Source organism: Cyprinus carpio, chromosome A17, assembly GCF_018340385.1.
Source record: "Cyprinus carpio isolate SPL01 chromosome A17, ASM1834038v1, whole genome shotgun sequence".
Classification (NCBI taxonomy): domain Eukaryota; kingdom Metazoa; phylum Chordata; class Actinopteri; order Cypriniformes; family Cyprinidae; genus Cyprinus; species Cyprinus carpio.
The window spans coordinates 3,196,450-3,217,334 of record NC_056588.1 but is presented as its reverse complement, the minus strand read 5'-3'; the positions used below and the strand labels follow the sequence as shown (position 1 = coordinate 3,217,334).

The 20,885-nt window shown below is 33.4% G+C and overlaps 2 protein-coding genes and 1 pseudogene across 3 annotated transcripts in view; 2 read left to right on the top strand and 1 right to left on the bottom strand.

Annotated features, from left to right (window-relative positions):
* Nucleotides 1–10,745, top strand: part of LOC109107444 (nesprin-1-like) — a 105,766-nt gene extending 95,021 nt beyond the window's left edge. The window contains 11 exon segments of the mRNA XM_042773558.1: nt 149–488; nt 634–702; nt 2,243–2,379; nt 2,935–3,061; nt 3,281–3,492; nt 4,481–4,681; nt 4,800–4,928; nt 5,014–5,226; nt 5,983–6,075; nt 7,264–7,322; nt 9,825–10,745. Of these exon segments, the coding sequence (XP_042629492.1) occupies nt 149–488; nt 634–702; nt 2,243–2,379; nt 2,935–3,061; nt 3,281–3,492; nt 4,481–4,681; nt 4,800–4,928; nt 5,014–5,226; nt 5,983–6,075; nt 7,264–7,322; nt 9,825–10,074 (1,830 nt within the window). The 3' untranslated portion in view covers nt 10,075–10,745.
* A 1,943-nt stretch (nt 10,746–12,688) lies between these two features.
* On the bottom strand, nt 12,689–15,328 carry LOC122148263 (annotated as a pseudogene).
* A 965-nt stretch (nt 15,329–16,293) lies between these two features.
* LOC109100050 (required for meiotic nuclear division protein 1 homolog) lies at nt 16,294–20,254 on the top strand. Of its 2 annotated transcripts, none has more exons than XM_042773557.1 (12): nt 16,294–16,434; nt 16,771–17,177; nt 17,248–17,356; nt 17,478–17,553; nt 17,641–17,680; nt 18,045–18,144; nt 18,253–18,360; nt 18,453–18,517; nt 18,704–18,780; nt 18,875–18,995; nt 19,764–19,880; nt 20,076–20,254. In XM_042773557.1, exons 2-12 carry the CDS (start codon nt 16,773–16,775, stop codon nt 20,106–20,108), a joined length of 1,251 nt encoding a protein of 416 aa, XP_042629491.1. In that variant the 5' UTR covers nt 16,294–16,434; nt 16,771–16,772; the 3' UTR covers nt 20,109–20,254. The 2 variants fall into 2 exon arrangements, with proteins under 2 accessions (XP_042629491.1, XP_042629490.1); XM_042773556.1 differs by lacking the exon at nt 16,294–16,434 and adding an exon at nt 16,466–16,675 and having other exon boundaries at nt 18,045–18,146; nt 18,255–18,360.
* The last annotated feature ends 631 nt before the right edge of the window (nt 20,255–20,885 follow it).

Below are 20,885 nucleotides of genomic sequence, written 5' to 3'. Positions count from 1 at the left end.
CTTTTTATTCATTCATTCGTTCTTTCATTTTATATGCATTTATTTTGTTTAGCTTTTTTTTTTTTACATTTTATTTAATCTACTTTAATTAATTAAGTCAAGGTTTCCTCCCCAAAAACCACTGAGAGTTCGTAACTTCTTTATCCAGCTCACAGACGATGAACATGATGTCTCGTACTCGGACCGTGAGTTTGATCTGGACGAGCCTGCTGACGTGTCCAGCTTTCCATGGAGTGAGCGTCTGGGCGATGGTTTTCTGTCCCCTCCTCTGCCCTCGTCCAGTCGCTCTGAACGCTCGGGCCGAACGCTCACGGGGCCGACGCGCTCAGGCCGAGACACTCCGGCCAGCGTGGAGTCCATCCCTCTGGAGTGGGACCATGATTATGACCTGAGCCGGGGTCTGGAGAGCACCAGCAGAGCCTTGTCCTCTGAACCAGGCAATCAGGGAGAAGATGGATACCTGCTGGGCTCAGCGTCCGCTCTCTCAGGTCAGTAAAGGATCTTTAGTCTTATATACAGATGAGAGAGAATAAGGGGGTATAAATGAAACCAAAGAAGGCCTGAAACTGGTGGTTTAGTGTGGTTGCACATTCAAACATGTTTGTATTGTATGCATGTATATGTTTCTTTCAGATGTAGTGATTCCAGAGAGTCCTGAGGCATATCTAAAACTTACTGAGCAAGCTCTGAGGTCCAGCGCTGGTAGGCAACAGCAGTCAGAAATCTGAGACTCACTCACTAGTCTGTTGCCTGAGATTGTGATCTTTAGTTTCTACTCACAAACCGAATTAAAGCACAGAGCTGCGACGGTGCTGCGACCATCAGCTGTATTTTTAACCCTTCTTTTTTGATTTGTGTTGCTTCACACATTGTGTTAACTTTAATAATGAGTTCTCCAGTGTTTGCATGCAGTGTCACAGGTTTATGACCACTGAGTTCACTTTGATGTTTGTTCCTTGGTTTCTAATGCTCTTGGATTTGCCAAATCAACAGCATTACTCACAGTATTTTGCAATCAGAGACAATTGTGAATTATAAAAAATGTGAATAAATTATTACATTGCAAAAAATAAAATCCTTTTAAAGCAAGTGGTTCATCAATGAAATATTAGTGGTTAACCATTTTTTAAACTGTGCCAATATCTAGAGGTAACAACAGTCTAAAGGGAGATTTTCACATTTTAAGATCAAATTATACAGATTATACAAACATATTTTACATGAAGAAAATGAAGCCTATTTTTGGACCAATTTACATTAAATGTTTTTGCATTTTTTAATTATAAAACATTTTCCCCAAAAAATTCTCATTACTGTTAAACATCTAAATATTTTTTATAATTAGATTCACGTTTATTAAATACTCTATTTTTTAATATAAAAAAATAAATATGGATTTTTTTTTTTTATTAATATACATAACTATATATTTAACTTTTATTTTTCATTAAAATTATTAAATCTGTTATTTTATTATTATTTATACTATTATGGTATTTATTAATATTCTGAACTAGCTTTTTTATTTTTCATTCTAATAATTTAAGCTGTAGTCATTTTATGTGTTTTTGTCATTTTATTAGTTTTAATTTTTTTAATTTTAATACTTTCAACTTATTTCAGTTAGTTTCATCTTATATTACTATTTTATTTTATTTCAATATTTTGGTTAACAACAAATATTTTTGATAGTTTTAGATAACAGTACCAACACTGGTTAAAATGAGCATTTTGTGTATTCTTAAACACACAATTGAAATGAAAAAATGTTTTTTGCATCACAGTAATAAGAATAGAAATATTCTGTTACACTAATGATGATTCTGTGGAAAAATGTGTTTAACTGGCATTAAAGTTTGTTTAAAAAATAATCTGATTCCAGAACTAACTCGTGACAATCTTAAAATGCCAAATATCAGCCAATTAATCAGTCTATCAAATCTCCATTATACTATGCCAAATCGTCTCGTAAATGAGAAAATAATTCCTAATTGAATTGCCTGGATAAATAAAAGTGAACAAACATTTTACAATTGCATCTCTGATTATAACCTGCTTTGACTAATGATACATTTGATTAGAAGCACCTAGTGTGTTTGACTAATGAGAAAGCAATCACGTGATGTCCATCTCTTGATCATGCACTGCATCAGGCCTGAGACAGAGAACACTGTTCCAAATCCAGCTCAGAGCAACTTCCTGTTGTTCCTCCATTGAAAACGAATCTGATGTTCCTCTACAGGTGACACTGGATCACTGGAGACTCACATCAGACAGCTGGATAAAGCTCTCAACACCAGCTGCTTCCATCTGCAGCAGACAGAGAGCATCCTACGCAGCCGGACTCCCACCGGCCCTGAGGTACACGGCCAATTACATGTGAAATTCCAACAAAAGCCATACATGACCATATACCACAAAACAACACAAAACCAGTCAAAACGGTCAATCTTTTGAAATTGAGATTAATACTGAATAAATTAGCTTTCCATTGATGTGTGGTTTGTTAGGATTGGACAATACTTGTTAGGATCAGACAACTATTTGAAAATCTGGAATCTGAGGGTTCAAAAAAATCAAAACAATAAAAAAACCACCAAAAAAGTCCAAAAAAAATAAGTTCTTAGCCATGCATATTATTAATCAAAAGTTAAGTTTTAATATATTTACGGTAGGAAATTTACAAAATATCTCCATGGAACATGATCTTTAATTAATATCCTAATGATTTTGGCATAAAAGAAAAATCTATAATTTTGACCCATACAATGTATTTTTGGCTATTGCTACAAATATACCCCAGCGACTTAAGACTGCTTTTGTGCTCCAGGGTCACATATTAGGAAATTGTCACTGTAGTGAAAATGTGGTTTGAATAAGAAAGCATTTGCTAAATGAATTTAAACGCTTGTTTGTTATATTTAATTCTCTCAGATGCGTCTTCTTGAAGAATGTCGTGGCAGTATAGATGCAGTAAAGCGAGTGGGATTTGAGCTGAAAGAAGAGGACGACAAGGTATCAGGTTTCATCAACCCCAACAGCTCAGAGTCCCAAACTTCAGGTATAAAACCATATCACATACTTATTATTATTATCAAGTTATATTCTTTAGATTAGCATGCATTGAATAATAAAAGGAATATGTATTAATGCATTTTAATTTCCTTTTATCTGATGCATCATTTGATGTTATAAAGTTTGTTATTTTTATTAACTGAAGTTACTAGAGACTTGGTAACCCAGATGCACTCATGAAGAGCTTGTTGTCTGTGTTGTGCAGGTGTGATCGAGCGCTGGGAGCTGCTGCAGGCTCAGGCTCTCAATAAAGAGATGCGCATGAAGCAGAACATGCAGCAGTGGCAGCAGTTCAACTCTGACCTGAACAGCATCTGCAGCTGGCTGGACAAGGCAGAAGAAGAGCTGGAGCAGCAGCGGGGACTGGACCTCAGCACAGACATACAGACCATCGAGCTACGCATCAAGAAACTCAAGGTCAGACACGCCAGCGCTGTTATTGATAGCTACAACTATTAATTTAAAATGGTAACGGTAAAAGCTGAAATAAAATAAAATATAAAATGAAAAATTAAGTTAAAGTGCTAAAATTACTCAAAATAAAACTGGAAAAAAAATGTATAGAAATATTTGTAATTGTAATTATATATATAAAATAATAAAAATAACAAAAACCAAAATAAAAAAACACTTTAACCAAATCTTCTGTTTTATCCAACATAAACTTAAATCAAACATAAACAAAAATCAAACAAAAAAAAACTATTAAAAACCATTTTCACTAATTTACATGAAAATAATACATGAAAAACCTTAACTTAAAAGACTTAAATGAAAATTAGAAAATGTTACATTGGCATCTAAAACTGAAATAAATATAAATTAAAGCTATTATATATATATATATATATAAATATATATATATATATATATATATAATATAATATATATATATATCTATTACACAAACACATAAGATTACTAAAAAATAAAACAAAAAACAACACCACTTACACCCAATTCTCAGAACAAATACAAAAATGAAAACTGAAAATATAAAAATAGAAGCTAATTAAAAATATCAATAAATAAATACTGTAATCGTATGTAAATAACAGTACTGCCATGTAATTCTTTGAACCACTGTTATTAGTTTGTAAGGGTTAGCGTTTTCTTAAAAAAAATAAACTGAACTGTCTAAAACTATTAAAAATCATTTTCACTAATTGCTGAAATTATATATAACTATTAGATGAAACTTGAAATTAATTTTTTTTATTAATACTGTCATGGTATATAAATAATACTAAAATAACACAAATCAAATACATTCAATCAAAGCACATCATTCATAAGGTAAGAGTTATTTCTTTTTCTCTTACTTAGTGTTAATTGGTTTTCCAGCTCTTTTATTATTGTATTTTGGCGTTGACGCTTTTCTCTGTTGACCTGTGACTCTACGCAGGAGCTGCAGAGGGCTCTGGAGAAGCGTAAGGCCATCGTGCTGTCCATTAACCTCTGCAGCGCTGAGTTTGTGCAGTCGGACAGCGAGGAGACGCGAGACCTGCAGCGACGGCTGAAGGAGATGAATAACCGCTGGGAGCGTCTCGGCAGCTCTCTGGACGAGTGGAGGAACGCGCTCCAGCACGCGCTCATGCAGTGCCAGGCAAGAAACACCTTACCAGCAACTGATGCTGAAGCTGTTATCAGAAGATACACATGAATAAATTCTGCTTTCATCAGTGTTTAAGAGTTAAAATGACAGATCTTTACCTTATCTTCAGGACTTCCATGAGATGAGTCACGGCCTCCTTCTGTGGCTGGAGAACATCGATCGCAGGAGGAATGAGATCTTCCCAATTGACCACTCTCAGGACAGCGATACCCTACAGGAGCATCACAAAACGCTTCTGGTAACTGATTTCTCTGTTCTGTTTGTACAGCATTAGGGTTACAACTTGCATGGCTAGTGTTGATTAAATATTGATTGTTCCGCAGCAAATCCGTCGGGAGTTGCTGGACACGCAGTTGAAGGTGGCGTCCCTGCAGGACATGTCTCTTCAGCTGCTGGTCCACTCGGAGGGCAGTGACTGTCTGGAAGCCAAAGAGAAGGTGCATGTGATCGGGAACCGTCTCAAGCTGTTGCTGAAGGAGGTGACGAGAGACATCAGAGAGCTGCAGAAGACCCTGGACATCAGCAGCAGTCAGCAGGTGAGTTACTGACCGCCAGCATTGTCACAAAAACATTGATGCCCATAGTTTACTAAAATAATATTAGTGCCTGGAAATGAATGAGTGAAATGAAACATTTCTAAACCAGTGGTTCTCAGCCAGAGGAAGGATAGGCCACAGGATGACTTAAATAATTTTCATTTATCATTATTGATATAAATAATAATGTTATTATTATTAATATATTAAAACAAATGTAATTTAAAAAAATATTAACATTCTTATTTTCCCTTAAATTTATTTGGCTTTAATTGTAGAAAATACCATTCTTTAAACTTGAAATTAATTGTGATTATATATTATAGTTCTTCTAATATTATATTCTATATTATATTATTCAAATGTTGTGATAGAAGCTTTAGTCAAAACGGTAATTATATGATGATAGTCTTTTTTTGTTTTGTTCTGATTAATATTTTGAAATTGTTTTTATTTTATATTTTCTGTTTACAGTTTATTTTAGTTAAAATTGTATTAATGTTGTTGTTGTTTTTTGCCTTTTTATGTCTATATACAATAGTTAGTATTTTTATTTAGTTTTAGTTATTTTAGTAAATAAATGAAAATAAGAAATGTTAAAATGTAAAAAAGCATTATTTTTTTATATTTTTCAGTTCAAGTTTATTTATTTTATTTCAAGTAAGGTAACCCTTTTTAATGGTTTTAGTTATCTATAATAATCCTGATGTGCAGTCCTAAACCTAATCCCCTCCTCTTCACACACAATCTGTGTAGGACTTGTCATCTTGGTCGTCTGCTGATGAGTTGGACACTTCCGGTTCCCTGAGCCCCGTGTCTGGACGCAGTACTCCCAGCCGCCAGCGATCGGTAACACATCACCCTCATGTTCTGTTGGGCCCTTCAGAGATCAGTGTTTGCTGATAGTTTGACACTTGAATGTCCCTGGAACTTGGCTTCCGAAAACACACTTGACACCTTATTAGTCATTATACTTGCTCAGAATTGCTCCAAAATTTCAGACCTTCCCAGCATGCTCTCCTCTAATGCAAGAGCCAGATCAGAACTGAAGATGTGATTCGTCCCTGTTGTGTTTCTACATCCTATTGATTGATCCAAATACGTTTTACATCCTTTAAACAACTAGTCACACTCGTATCACACCCCTAAATACTGGCTTGGTTTGTTCCTCCACTCATTTTCCCACATTCATGTTTATTCTAGATTCCCACACTGTAGTCATCAAGGAATACTGGTTCTATGAAAAAAAAAAAAAAAAAAACATGTCCAGGTCATATTTAACCTCAAAAATTATAAAATGTGAAATTATATTTAGTATGAAGAAAATGAAGCCTTTTTGTACCATTAACGTTAAAATGATTATAAACATTTTTTGTCCAGATATTTTGTTTTTATATATTTTTAAGAATTCTCATCAGATTCTCATTACAATAACACAATGATGCATTAATCAGCAAACTATCACTGTGATGTATGTATATTTTTAATTATTATAATTCAAAAATTATAATTTTAAAGCTGTCATGCTACTTAATTTTAGTTTGTAATATTTATAATATAATATTGTGGATATATATTATAATAATAAAATGATTCATTTTAAAGCTCATACTACTTTTTTCCATTGTAATGTACATATAATAAGATTTTTCATGCATTATGGCCTTTATGTAATACACAACGTCCTGGGTAAAATATGACCTGTGAAATGTTCTTGGCAGATTTTGAGATTCACTCTCAGAAAACAGAAGAAATGTCTGAAATGAGTTTAAAACTTCCTCTGAGCCCTTTAAAAGCTTTTAAATATTAAAGGATCCCTTGTTGCAAGGTGGTTTTTCTGAGAATGGTGTCATGAAGAGCCAGTTTCTTTGTCTCCACAGAGGTGCTGTCACCCCCTCATTTGATTTTGTTGGTGCTCTTCTTTTTACTTTTATTTTTTATTTTTTTGGTGGTGGTTCTTTCATCAGTAGCTTTGTCTTTATTTGCCTGGACTGAAACATTCTTTCTTTCTTTTACCCCCCTGTTCATTGCAAACAGCCACGGGGCAAAAGTAGTCTGTCACAGCCCGGAGCCTGTGTGAGCAGTCCACTTCACAGGTACCTTTCTCCTGGTTTCTAGAACACTTGGAAGATAATGGAACTCAACCCATGACCTGAGCATAGACCCCTAGCGCTAATGGCTCTGGGTTGACCCCTAAGTGGACAGTGTCCTATAAACCTGACAGACCACACTTGCAGTGGCCCAGAGATGAAGCATGTCATGCATGCAGAAATATTAGCAACCTACAGGCTCATGCTGATGACTTCCATCATCTTCTGTGATTCTAGACACTGCTCAGGTTAGGGAGCTGAGATAGACACTACTAAGGGAGGAGGTCATGCACAAGACCACAAACGTGCTTGTTTCTATATTCTTTTGGCTGTAAATATGGATGTGCTAGGCTGCTTGCTGCTCAGCCGTTCATTTTTCTTGTCTATTCAGCAAGCGTCTGCAATGAACAATCTTGGCAACAGTTTCTCTTTTTCTCTCTCTGGTGTGTGACATCTGCTCTTTCACCGACTAATCAATCATCTTCTCCCTCCTCCAATCTGCCATCTGTGCAGTTTGCTGACATGCTAGAGAAACATGACTGTGCATTACACAGACTCAGTGTCAGGACTCTCTACCGCTGGGACTCTTCTGATAGGAGCACAAAATCTGCTTTACCATGATATCTCAGCATTAAAGATGGTTATTCACAATTTTTTTTCGTTGTGGCTCATATAGTGTAATTCCAACAAGATTTTTTTTTTAATATAAAATCATGAAGTTAAATAATATTTAAAGATAATAAGATAATTGTTAAGATAAAAAAGTATGTATATATATATATATATATATATATATATATATATATATATATATATATATATATATATATATATAGTTAAGGTAATTGTTTATTTTAAAACTATTGTCCTGTAAATATAAGTAATAGCAATATATCAATATAATATATGCATATTCACAATATAATATATTTTTATTATAGAATGTTTTATATATATATATATATATATATATATATATATATATATATATATATATATATATATATATATATATCTATTATATATTTTTTTTTTTTTAGTATTATACATATTTATTTGCAAATAGCTGTTTTGTAGTGGGCCATGGTGAAATTACAAGAAATGTATTTATTATAAAATAATTTTTCAATAATAATATCTTTTAAATATAAGGACATTATTAAATATTATTTATTTATTAATTAATTATTTTTTTATTTTAAACGAATTGATTATAATTAAGATAATTGTTTATTATAATTCTGTCCCATTAATCTAAGACATAATTCCCCTTTAAAGGTGCATATTCACAATAAAATTAAACATTGTTATAATATATATATTTTTTATTATTATACATTGATAATTAATTAATTTGTTACATTTTTAGTATAAGATAATTGTTAAACAGAAGAAAGTCATACGTTTTTCAAATGACACATTTTCATTTTCAGGTGAACTATCCCTTTAAGATTTCTATTATAAAATAATTGTTAAAATAATTATTGTTAAACCACTGCAGAATAATTATTTATGGATGGATAAATGAATATGGATAAATATTAAACTCAATACAATATTCAAAATAATATAGACAAAAAAGAGAGAGTGATGAAAAAAAGATGCACAGAATGATGGAAGGTGAAATAATCTTTTTTATTTTGGAGACTTTTCTTAGAAGAATATCTATACAGTATTAAACTGCAGTAAACATGAGTAACCAATGACTGTATGTGTCACTTTCTTCTTATTATTGATTCAAGGAAGCCAGATTACATCATTAGGATGTGGTCATTTGTATCTGAAGCAATGAAGTAGACTTATTATTACAGTCAGTTTGTCTGGTGTAACCAAAGTGTAAGTATCTTTCTAGAGAGCACAATGGTGATCGCTCATGAACTGCATCTTGTTGGGTTCGAAACAAACCGCATTTGAGTTTTTCCAGCATATTTTTAACCATTAGGCAACAGCACCCACAGTGCCAAAACTCTTTGCCTTAAACTGAAAACTGTTAAGCTGCACTTTTCCCTTTTAGCATGCTCTATCTTTAACAGCGCTTTAACAAAAAAGGCATATTTATAAAAACAAAAACTCTCTTAAAATAGCCCTTTTGCTTTGAAATGCTACTGAAGACTTTAACGCTATCTGTGTCAAGCTTGGGCCAAATCTCATATAACAGTGTTAGACAGAAATAAACATACATAAGAGATATGCATAGAGAAATCATTCCATCCAATAAATATGAAAGCCTATTTACACTCTCAAAAATAAAGGTTCCAAAATGGGATTTCCATAGCAATGCAATAGAGCAAGCATTTTTGGTTTTTCCACAATATAGAACCGTTTGTGGAATGAAAAGGTTCCATGGATGTTAAAGGTTCTTTATGCAACCATCAATGCCTAATATCCAGTGAACCTTTCATTTTACAATACCCATTTCCTTAGCTACAGTTTTAGAAAAAAGCTAGATAACCAATGTCATTTCTCTCATTCACCTTGCACATCTGAATGTTTCCACCTCTCGTGTAGCAGGTCTCGCAACGCCGTTGGATCCGGTTCCTCCCATTCTGACAAGGAAGAACCTCCATCCCGGTGCAGAACCTTCCTGAAGCGTGTCCTCTGGGCCGCACTGCCGCTGCAGATCATCCTGCTGCTGGTGCTGGTGGTGGCCTGTCTTGTGCCTACGTCTGAGGACGGCTACAGCTGTGCCCATCTCAACAACTTTGCCCGCTCCTTCCACCCAATGCTCAGCTACACCAACGGGCCTCCGCCTATATGAGCTCCACTTTGAGCATCGGGTTTCCCTCTAAACTTGGCAGCCATTATTGCGTCCTTGTACAGCAAATAGAGCTGCTAATTCTACAGTATGTCACTGAGTCTCGTGTAGATGTTACAACGAAGCCTATTGCACTGAAAACTGCTGTCAGACAAGTGTTGTTAGTGCTGCTGATGTTCTTCCATGTTTGATATGAAGGAGGAAACTGGAACGGAGTATATTAACTCAACACTGTGAGTTAATCAGGTCTAAAGGCCTTTTTAAATCATGGAAAGATCAAGTTTATTGGGAAAAAAATTTAAAGGTGTTGGATTGCTTGAATAATTTGTAAAAAAGAGAAGATAAAAAAAATGTACGTATGAACTCTATATTGCAATTATTTTTTATATGTATTTTTGGCATGTGGTCATCCTTTAAAACGATCATCGATTTTATTGGATTTGTCATTGTTTATTTTTAATTTTCGATCTTAACTAAACTACTGTAATATTCAAGTTAACTGTGTCATAGATATACTTTACTGTATGTAAACCACTGATATCGAAGAAAAGGATATTTATGTATGTACAGTTTGGTGAGGCCTAAGAAACCTTCGCAATGAAAATACACCTATGATATACACATAACCTGCTGATTAGTATTTTTCATTACAATTAAAGACTGAATGACCATAATTGGTTCAGTTGTAAATCATAATTATTTTCTTACCAATTTTCAGATGCAATCACTGCTTAAACACTGTAATATTTATAGGGTTGTATTACCCAGTACCCACAGGAAACCTCAGAACTTCTCTCTCAGTTATGAATGAACATTCTTCCAGTAACAAAAGCATGTTCATTTAAAATGATCTGGTCTTTAATAACATTCTGAAAATGTTTTTATACATTGTATTTATTTATCAGAGAATATTCAAAAGAAACTTCCCATGTTTGGAAAATGATAGCATAGAACGTTTAAATTTTTAAAACATTAACTGGATGTTTTGAATGGTCTTAGAAAATTCAGAAATAACATTTCTATAACTTAATGGGAACATGTTTTTTGTTAGCTGGGTAATAATTCCATTAACCCAGTTTAAACTGGGAGGAGTCTCATTCATCACAACAAATGGTAAATATCTACTAATATTTAATGAAATACTTGCAAATTTTACATCTGTTGCATGCATTTAATTATTATTATTTTTTTTTTACATGGTTACTTTTTAATAATTGCTATCAATAGCAGAAGGTGCTTTTTTGTTCCCAGAATGGTGCAGTTACTGAATCTTAGTTACAGGAAGCAGCTAAATCCTGGTTTACACAGGAAATAATTTTTACTGTTTGACCAACGTTGTGGTGCTGGGTAAGCAAGTTAAGAAGTCTGGTGGGAAAACCAGCATCCAAACCACAAAATATTTCTTGTATGTGAACAGAAAATCCATATATATATGATATATATGATGCTTATATATGATGCTTATATTTGGATTTAATATTTTCTTAAAACAAATTAATAATTTTATTGAGCAAGGATGTATTAAACTGATCAAAAGTGTCAGTAAAGACATTTATCATGTTACAAAAGATTTCTAATCCAAATAAATGCTGTTCTTTTGAACTTTCTTTTCATCAAAGAAACCTGGGGTAAAAAGTATCACGAATTTTCACAAAAATATGAAACTATTTTCAACATTGATAATAATACAAAAAAATTCTTGAGCAGCAAATCTTAAAATTGCTTAAAATTCAGCTTTGATCACAGAAATAAATTACATTTTAAAATATATTAACATGGAAAATGGTTATCTTCAATTGTAATCATTTTCCCTGTATTTACTGTGTTTTTGATCAAATACATGCAGCCTTGGTGAGCATTAGAGACTTCTTTCAAAAACACTAAAAAGTCCAAACTTTTGAACAGTAGTGTATGTGCAGATATGTAGTCTTACGTCACGCTCAGTACCTGTTTCTTAGTGTGAGTGAGATCTACTATGGCACTAAACTTGAGTGTCCAGGAGTCTCTGGGCTTGTTGAATCTCATCTCTGGCTCTGAGTTATATATTTAAGAATTTCATTTAGATTTTATATTGAAACTTTTTTGCTTTATTACACTGATTTTACATTGAATAAATTTAAAATAAATGAGAAGTATAATAAATAAATGAAAATGTAAAAATATAATTTGAAGAATCAATTTAACTAGAACTTGACAACTTCAAATTTTCAAATTTAAAGAATTAAACTAATTTAAACATTTGAAGAATTTTTTTTTATTAATAATTTAGTTGTTTAAAATTAAATTAAATTAGTTTGAATTGCTTGTTTAGTTGTTAGTTTTTAATTTTTTTTATTATATTATTAACATTACAAAACTAGACGTTTAAAAACTGCACTTTAACATTTTTATTTATCATTTATATATATATATATATATATATATATATATATATATCTATATATATATATATATATATATATATAAATATATACCGTATATATATATATATATATTATATATATATATATATAGATATATATATATATATATATATATATATATATAATAAATCCTGGAAATTTCTATTAAAATCTGAATTTTTAATAAAACATTAAAGTGTTTTAATATATAAAATCTGTCAAAATTAGACATTCCTTTGTAAAACTGTAACAATTCTTCTCACTTCGGAACTATTTTTAAAACTTTTTTGTAAGATTAATTATGATCAAACTCATTCATTCAACGCATTCATTTGTAAATCTGTAACAATTATTGTACATTTGGAAAGGTTATGCACCAAAACATTAAACTAAATAATAGTTATTTGACATGTCAGCACCTTTCTCTGAAGGCTGTAGATTTGTGTCTTGGTCTCCAGTAAAGCTGTCCCTTCCTGTCTGCTCAGCTGTTCTGCTCATGTAAGAATGGCCTCCAGTCTCATATCAAATCCCGGATCTGCAGCAACACGATCCACTTTCAACATCTCTGAGGTTCTACAGAGAGAGAAGACCAGTGACATTACTGAGGGGTCATTTTAGGACATTTATGATTCATTTGAATTATGTTCTAATTCCAAATGATACACAGTGGCCAGAAAAGTGTTTTTATACAGTAATAGGTTTTTGCCAGCCTGCCCTCCATCTCCATCTGAGACTAGAGCACACAGAAAGCACACTAGTTGAAAAGTAAGAATGTAATCTACTTTAGAATAATACGAGATGCAAACGTTACCTTTTGTGCACTTTTCTCTCTGCTGCAAAGGGCTGTAAGTGCCTTCAATATGTCCCTTTCTGTGTGTTGAACAGGAAGAGACTGATCATCCAGCAGAGCTTCCACGTTCTTCATGAAGGCCTCGTGGTGTCTGTGAGATGCCTGAGCTTCATTCTGGCAGCTGTGGAGTTTATTTTGCAGATCTTGAGAGAGATTCTCATGTGTGGACGCCAGCACCAGTTCAGACTCCTGCAGGGAGGTTTTGAGGATCTGGTTCTCCCTCTCTAAACTTAGTTTCTTTAGGGAGATTATATCCAATTCCTGACAAAAATACAGTAGATTGCAGTATATACAGTATAATACAGTATAAAATTCAAGAGTTTTCATTTAAATTGTGCAGTTGTTAGTTTTTAATTAAGTTCTTAATTAAACCATAAGCATTACATTTTGAAAACGGCACTATTTTTCATTTTTATTTTACAGTTTTTTTTTAAGGTAAATATCTTCAAATTTGGCATTAATTTGAAAATCTGTAACAATTATTTTCCATTTCTGCAATATTTTTATTTGACTAATTTTAAAAATGTTTTTAAGATAAATTCTCAAAATTTGCATTCAGATCGACAAAGTTGGGCATAAATTGGAAAATCTGTAATAATTAATTTACGTTTGGAAATATACTGTATACTTTTTTTGTCATTTGACTGCTTTTATTTTGATGAAGTCCATTAAAGCTGATACAAGTATATATAATTTGCAAAACCTTCATTCTTATTTTGAGCAAAAACTATGCAATGGAAAGTTCTTATTAATATTTTTGAACTCAATATCATCAAATTAATATTAGGCCTTTTTTGCAATGCTGATCCAGGGCTGTGTTATTAATGATTTTGCTTTACAGGAATTACTTGAAAGTAATGCCATAATGTTCATAAAAAATAATAATAATTTAAAAAATATTTTTTCCTTTATGCAAAATATATTTATTTCTTCTGGTTTTGAAGTGAAATATAACCCAGACATGTTCTGCACAGGTTTTAACCTGTAAGATGCTTGTTTCTTGTAGATTTCTAAAGTGATGTTTAATTGCATTATTTTCTGTAAGATACCTGTCTGCTAGAGTTCAGCTCATTCACTCTGGAGGCTGAGAGCAACTGTTCACGTTCTACATCAGTTTCTCTGCTGGCTTTACACTCCACCTCGTACAACTTCACACTCTGCTCTAAAGGAGGTCTCTCTCCTTCAAGCTGAGAGACATGTTAGAGATCAGTTATAATCCACAGGATCTGCCTTTCCTGACACATTTACAGAGATTGGTTTGCCAATGCTGATTTAAACTCATCAGGGTTTCACATCTTCTCTGGGTTTCAGCCACTTCCTGTTTTGCCTTGTTGCATTCTGCAATATTGTCTATTTATTTATTACAATTTAAATATCTTATGTGCATGTGTTAATTATACATCAACATATGCACAATTTACACATGTATATGTGGTGTTAGGGTTATATATATCCACATTTAAATTACATATGAACAATTTATACTTATCCTTTAAGTATTATAGCATTCTTTAAGTTCTTCAGAGTCGCTTCCTGAGATGCAACTTTGGATTGGCTTACCAAGAGCTGTTAAAAGGAAATAAGTTATTTCACATAGAGAATGTGCATTCAAAACACCACAAATGACCAGTGAATAAAGGAACCTGAGATTGGAGTTTGATGTATTTGGTTTGCAGCACGGCCAGCTCCTCACGCGCCGTCTCAGTGGCCTGCTTATAGTGTGTGAGGTGCTGCTGGATTACAGACTCCTTCACTGTCAAACCACTGTCAACCAAACCTGAATGCTGACAGATAGAACCTGATGTATCCATAGCAACAGTAACAGTAATTCACCCAGCTAACAGGAAACATTTTTAGAACTTTGGCTAATGGCAAGGTTCTCTCAAAGTTAAGAATGAACGTTCTTCCAATAACATTAGAACATCCGTTCCAATGGGGCTCTGGTTTTAATAAGGTTCTCCAAAATGTTAGCACAAAAACTTTATACATCATTCATTTAACTTTTTTTTTTTATCCTAAATGTTTCAGTTTGAAATTTTAGCCTTTTTAAATGTAACTACTTGTTTTAGAATGTTCAGAGAAGTTTATCAAACAAGTTTTTTTTTTTTAAGTGGACATTTTGAAAAAAAATCTTTTTCATAACTTAATGGGTATGTTAGCAATATGTTATTTGAACATATTTAGATGGACACAATGACTATATATATTTATAGTATTAAAATGCAATGCAATTTGGTTGTGAATTAACAAAAACGTGTATAGATGATCATAAAAGATAACAAAAAGACATAAATTCCAATTTAATTAGTTGACTGACTAAATTAGCCCTTGTTGGCAGGTCCTGTGGATGTTTTAGCATTTTATTGACCCTGACACAAATACACAGTACAGCAATTAAAGGCAACAATTTTCTTTATGAGGAAAAAAATCTTGAGAATGCATCATTCTATAAACTGACACAATGTACAAACGCACTTGTCTCTGTTGTTGCTGCACGTCTATATCACACCTTCTCTTAATGCACAGTGTTCTGTAGATTATTCATGTTAATGTGTCGCTGTAGTTTATCAGGTATCCAAGCAACGCAACAACATTTAACGTGTTCCCCGTTAGAGGGCGCGCCAGTGACCGCCAGTCACATTTGGCTGATGCTTTTATCAGAGCGACTTACTGTTTTCATTTTAATTCTAATTTAATGTACTGAAACAATGGATTTCAAGCATCTTATATGACATAAATAATATAAAGCATCCTATCTATCTTCTGCAGAGTCTTGATAAATGTTTGCAATTTAACTAAGTTGTATTACAATTCTCCTCGACTAACAATTACTGTAAAACATGCTTTTTAGATAGATAGATGAAATAAATTAAATTTACATGTGTTTTACACGAAATTTACCAAATAAAACAATACAAAAAAAAAAAAAAAAAAATAACCATCCACGGACCGACCTACACTTACGATCGAACGTCACCAAAACAAAATACAGGAAGTGCCCGGATCAATCGAGCAGTTCGAACTGTGAAATAATGTTGCAACATTTGTATCTACAGTGTAACAGTTTCTGTCACCGAACGTTCTAATATTTGGCGGGACGGTACGCGGCAGGTACGCTAAAGGTTTAAATCGAATGAATTACTGTGAATTATTAGAATCAAATGTAAGCAGCTCGCGTGTACAGTAGAGTCCAAAAACAATTTTAAGTATATCTGCTTAATGTCAGCTGATCAGAACAAAGCAGACACGTATTCTTTCTTCTTTGCTTTTGCTTCGATTGACCTTCATAATGAACCATCATGATATATGATTAGATATGACCAATTCAGTGTTGCCATGCTTGTCATTCAAGGTCAGTTAAAATAAAGGCCTCTTGGCAACTACATGCATGCTGATATAGACATGATTTAACATTTTTTTAATGCTGAAACTGCTTGATTCATACAGGCATGTCTCTCAAGATTTTCTGGAGGTTACATCAGCCTTTGAAAAGGACACAAGCCTGTGGATTTGCTGTCAGGACACTAAATGGATTAAACAGTGTCCCCTCCAACAGGTTAAACTGCACAACAGTGGCATCCAGTGCATCTACACAAAACCCTCTTAGAGACTGGAGGAACGGTCACACCAGTTTACATTACCATAGATGCTTAGTGAAGAGAGGAGTGTGTCAGAGACCACTTTTTGAAAGACTTACTCCTTTAAATTTAAAATCCAGTTTACAAATGAGATTGCAGTCCACAACAACCGCCATCAAATCAGTGCTGAAACAAGGAGGCATGCCGGGAAAAAGGACCTTTAAGGGACCAAGAACCAAACAGCCTTCACGAACCAATCAGCCCAGTCTGGAGGAGGTGTGTGACAATTGTTTATTTTTGAATCTTCTATGGCATATATAATTATGTATCTAACTATGTTTTTCAGGACATGATGCAGTGCATTGCATACGCAACCGCAGATCAGTACCATTTACCAACCCTCTGTCACGATCTCATCGCTCATGGCTTCGTTGAAATCAAAGAATTTCCCAGAGGTCAGTTCATCTGCATCACTTTTTTTTATTTTTATGTTTTTGACCGTACATAGAAGCAGTGCATTCCATTCTTGTTTGAAGGATACACATATTTGTAGTAAATACATCTTGTGGGTTTCAGATGCTTCTAATGTTTTGGTTATGAGAACAGAGAATGCTGCAAAACCTTATGATAGTGGCACAATATTTGTCTTCAGGTATGCTGAATGAAGTTTTTTGGCTTGGATTTCTGGATTTTGATTTCAGCCAATTGGTAATTGTTTTTTGTTTTGTTTACCATATAGAGAAGGCTCTGTGGTGTTCTGGAACATTGAAGAAAAAACTGTGAGTAGTAGTTATTTTTCATTCATACAATTTGGAATAATTAAGACTTTTGTTAATGTTTAGCATAAAGTCTCTTATGCTCACCAAGGCTGCATTTATTTGATAAAAATTACAGTAAAACAGCAAGGTTGTGAAATATTATTACAATTTGAAATAACTGTTTTCTATTTGAATATATTTTAAAATGTAATTTATTCCTGTGATGCAATTATGTTCATCATCATAGATTTTTCTTGAGCACCAAATCAGTATAGTAGAATGATTTCTGAAGGATCATGTGACACTGAAGACTGGAGTAATGATGTGTAACGTGTGTGTGTTTATATGCATGTTTATACTCAGTTAAACTCATGTTTATTCTCAGATAAAGACAGTGATGAGGATACTGGAACAGCATGAAATTCAACCCTATGAAGTCGCTCTGGTCCACTGGGAAAATGAAGAGATCAATTATACAGTGGGAGAGTGAGTAACAAATCCTTCATTTCTTAATGCAAAATATATTCCAATCATATAATACCTATTGAAAGTTGCTGTATTATTTTTTTCAGTATTTTATTTCTTTGTTGGTTAGGGTAATTCAAAGCTCCATCGTGGAATTTTCCTGTTTAATGAAGAGCTGGATTATGATCAGGTTGTCCTGGAGAAGTTTGCATTTTCCAATGCTTTATCTCTGTCAGGTGGGGTAATGTTTGCATTTTTATTAAGCATTGATAAATTGTAGAAACATTGAAAACACTGATGACGTTGCTTTAAACTTGCATAATTTCAGTAAAACTAGCAATATGGGAGGTCTCTCTCGACAACTTTGTTGAGTCCATCCAGTCAATTCCTGAGGTAGATCCACTTATGTACTCTTTCATAGGTAATACCAGCATTTGTTGCTTTTCGCTAGTTAAATTGTTCTGTATATTAAAAAGCACAGATGTAAAAATACGTTGTTGTTTCTTTTCTGAAACTGCAAATATACTTTAAATATACGGTTTGAAATGTTGTAATTAAAGTCATAAACCTTTTTAACAGATGCTGAAGTCTGGACAGAGAGTGAAACTGTCCAGGGCTGAAGTTATGCAGAAGATAGGGGAGCTCTTTTCCCTCAGGTAAGGCTGATTCTGTATCACTTTATTTGGTTTATTTAGTTTGAGATAACCTGCTGCTCTGTTTAATTCTCACAGTCTTTTTAAACTGTTACAGGCACTGCATAAACCTCAGCTCTGACTTACTGATCACACCTGATTTCTACTGGGACAGAGAAGATCTCGAGCAGCTCTATGACAAGACCTGTCAGTTCCTCAATATTAACAGAAGAGTTAAGGTTAGTGATAGTAAAGAATTCTTTGCATCTGTCTTAAAGGAATAGTTCATCCAATAATTCAAATGTGCTGAATATGTACTCACCCTCAGGCCATCCAAGAAGGAGATGAGTTTGTTTCTTAAATTTGGAGTAATTCAGCATTCCATCACTTGCTCACCAATGGGTCCTTTGCAGTGAATGGGTGCCGTCAGAATGAGATTCCAAACAGCTGATAAAAACATCACAATAATCCACAAGTAATTCACACCACACCAGTCCACAAATTAACATCTTTTGAATTGAAAAGCTGCTTTGTAAGATATAAATCCATCATTAAGGTGTTTTAACTTCAAACTGTAACTTCTGGCCAAAACACCAGTCCATAACCCATAATTTAGTATTTTATCCAGAAGCAACGGTTTGAGGTTAAACATCTTAATGATGGAATTGTTTCTTCCACACATGCATCTTTTGGCTACACACAACATTAGCTGATGGACTGGAGTGGTGTGGATTACTTGTGGATTATTGTGATGTTTTTATCAGCTGTATGGATTCTCATTCTGACGGCACCCATTCACTGCAGAGGTGAGCAATTGGTAACTGATGTAATACTAAATTTCTTCAAATCTGTTCTGATCAAGAAACAAATTCATCTACATCTCTGATGACCTGAGGGTGAGTCAATTTTCAGCTCATTTTCATTTTTGGGTGAACTGTTCCTTTAAAACACATGATATGAATATCCTGATAAAATGCATTGATCCTAACGCACTGTTTTATTTGTAGGTTGTGAACGAGAAGTTACAGCACTGCACTGAACTAACAGACCTGATGAGGAATCACCTCAGTGAGAAACACAGTCTCAGACTGGAGTGGATGATTGTCATACTGATCACCATTGAGGTTAGCAAACACTGATTTCAACTGTATTCATGTAAACTTTCATTTTGAACACCAATAGATCTAATAGACATTTCAGCTGCACTGTCAAAAAATGCTATGTAAAATGTCTACATCATATAATGAATAATGTTGTTTTAAGGTACACATTTTGCAAATGCAATGCAAAACATATTTCTTATTTTCTTCCCTCTAAAGGTGATGTTTGAACTTGCTCGTGTGATCTTCTGAGGACCCACAGACACAGACTTACAATGGCATACAGTGACTTTTTGTTTTCTGTAGATGAAGTTGATTTACTCATTGATCAGTCATCTGATCTTTTGCTATTCTTAATGTGATACTGACCTGAAATAAAGTTTTTTTTAGAAGGATCAGATGAATAGTGGCTCATTTGGTTTCTGTTTTGGCTCCTTTTCAGAAAGTTCCGGGATAGAAATCAGTATTAGATATATAGATGTCCTGAAATGACTCGACCCCTGCTGTGAAATAAACTCATAGCTGTGTTATAGAACTTAGAAAATGAGCTTGAGTAATATAAAACAGCTCCAACATGTGCACAACTCTTCACATCCTGCCATGTTGCCAATGGCATCGAACTTGGTCTTGTAATTGGGTTGTGCTTGCATAGCCTCCAATAATGTTAAAATTTCTCGAAGGATTTTTTTTTTTACTTTACAAGCTGTTGACAAGTATCAGCCTAATGCAGTACACGTAGCAAGGTGTTTTTTAAAAATATATTTTATAATAAAATGAAAACAAGTAGATAAAATAGAAAAAGAATAGGGAACACACGCGCATATATATATATATATATATATATATATATATATATATATATATATATATATATATATTATATATATAAACAAGTCAAAAGAATAGAAAAAGAGAATGCTAGTGTCAGAGGCTCTCTTTGTTCATAATCTTAATAATTCTTTTTTCTATAATCATAAGCTTGATTTTCCAGAAGGCTGTTTTACATACATTTATTCATCATTTCACTAG

Coding starts and splice junctions, on each gene's coding strand:
- LOC109100050 (XM_042773556.1), top strand. CDS start 16,630: ATGATTAGATATGACCAATTCAGTGTTGCCATGCTTGTCATTCAAG. Junction 18,518..18,703: donor CCATCCAGTCAATTCCTGAG/GTAGATCCACTT, acceptor CCTTTTTAACAG/ATGCTGAAGTCTGGACAGAG. Junction 19,881..20,075: donor TCATACTGATCACCATTGAG/GTTAGCAAACAC, acceptor TTCCCTCTAAAG/GTGATGTTTGAACTTGCTCG.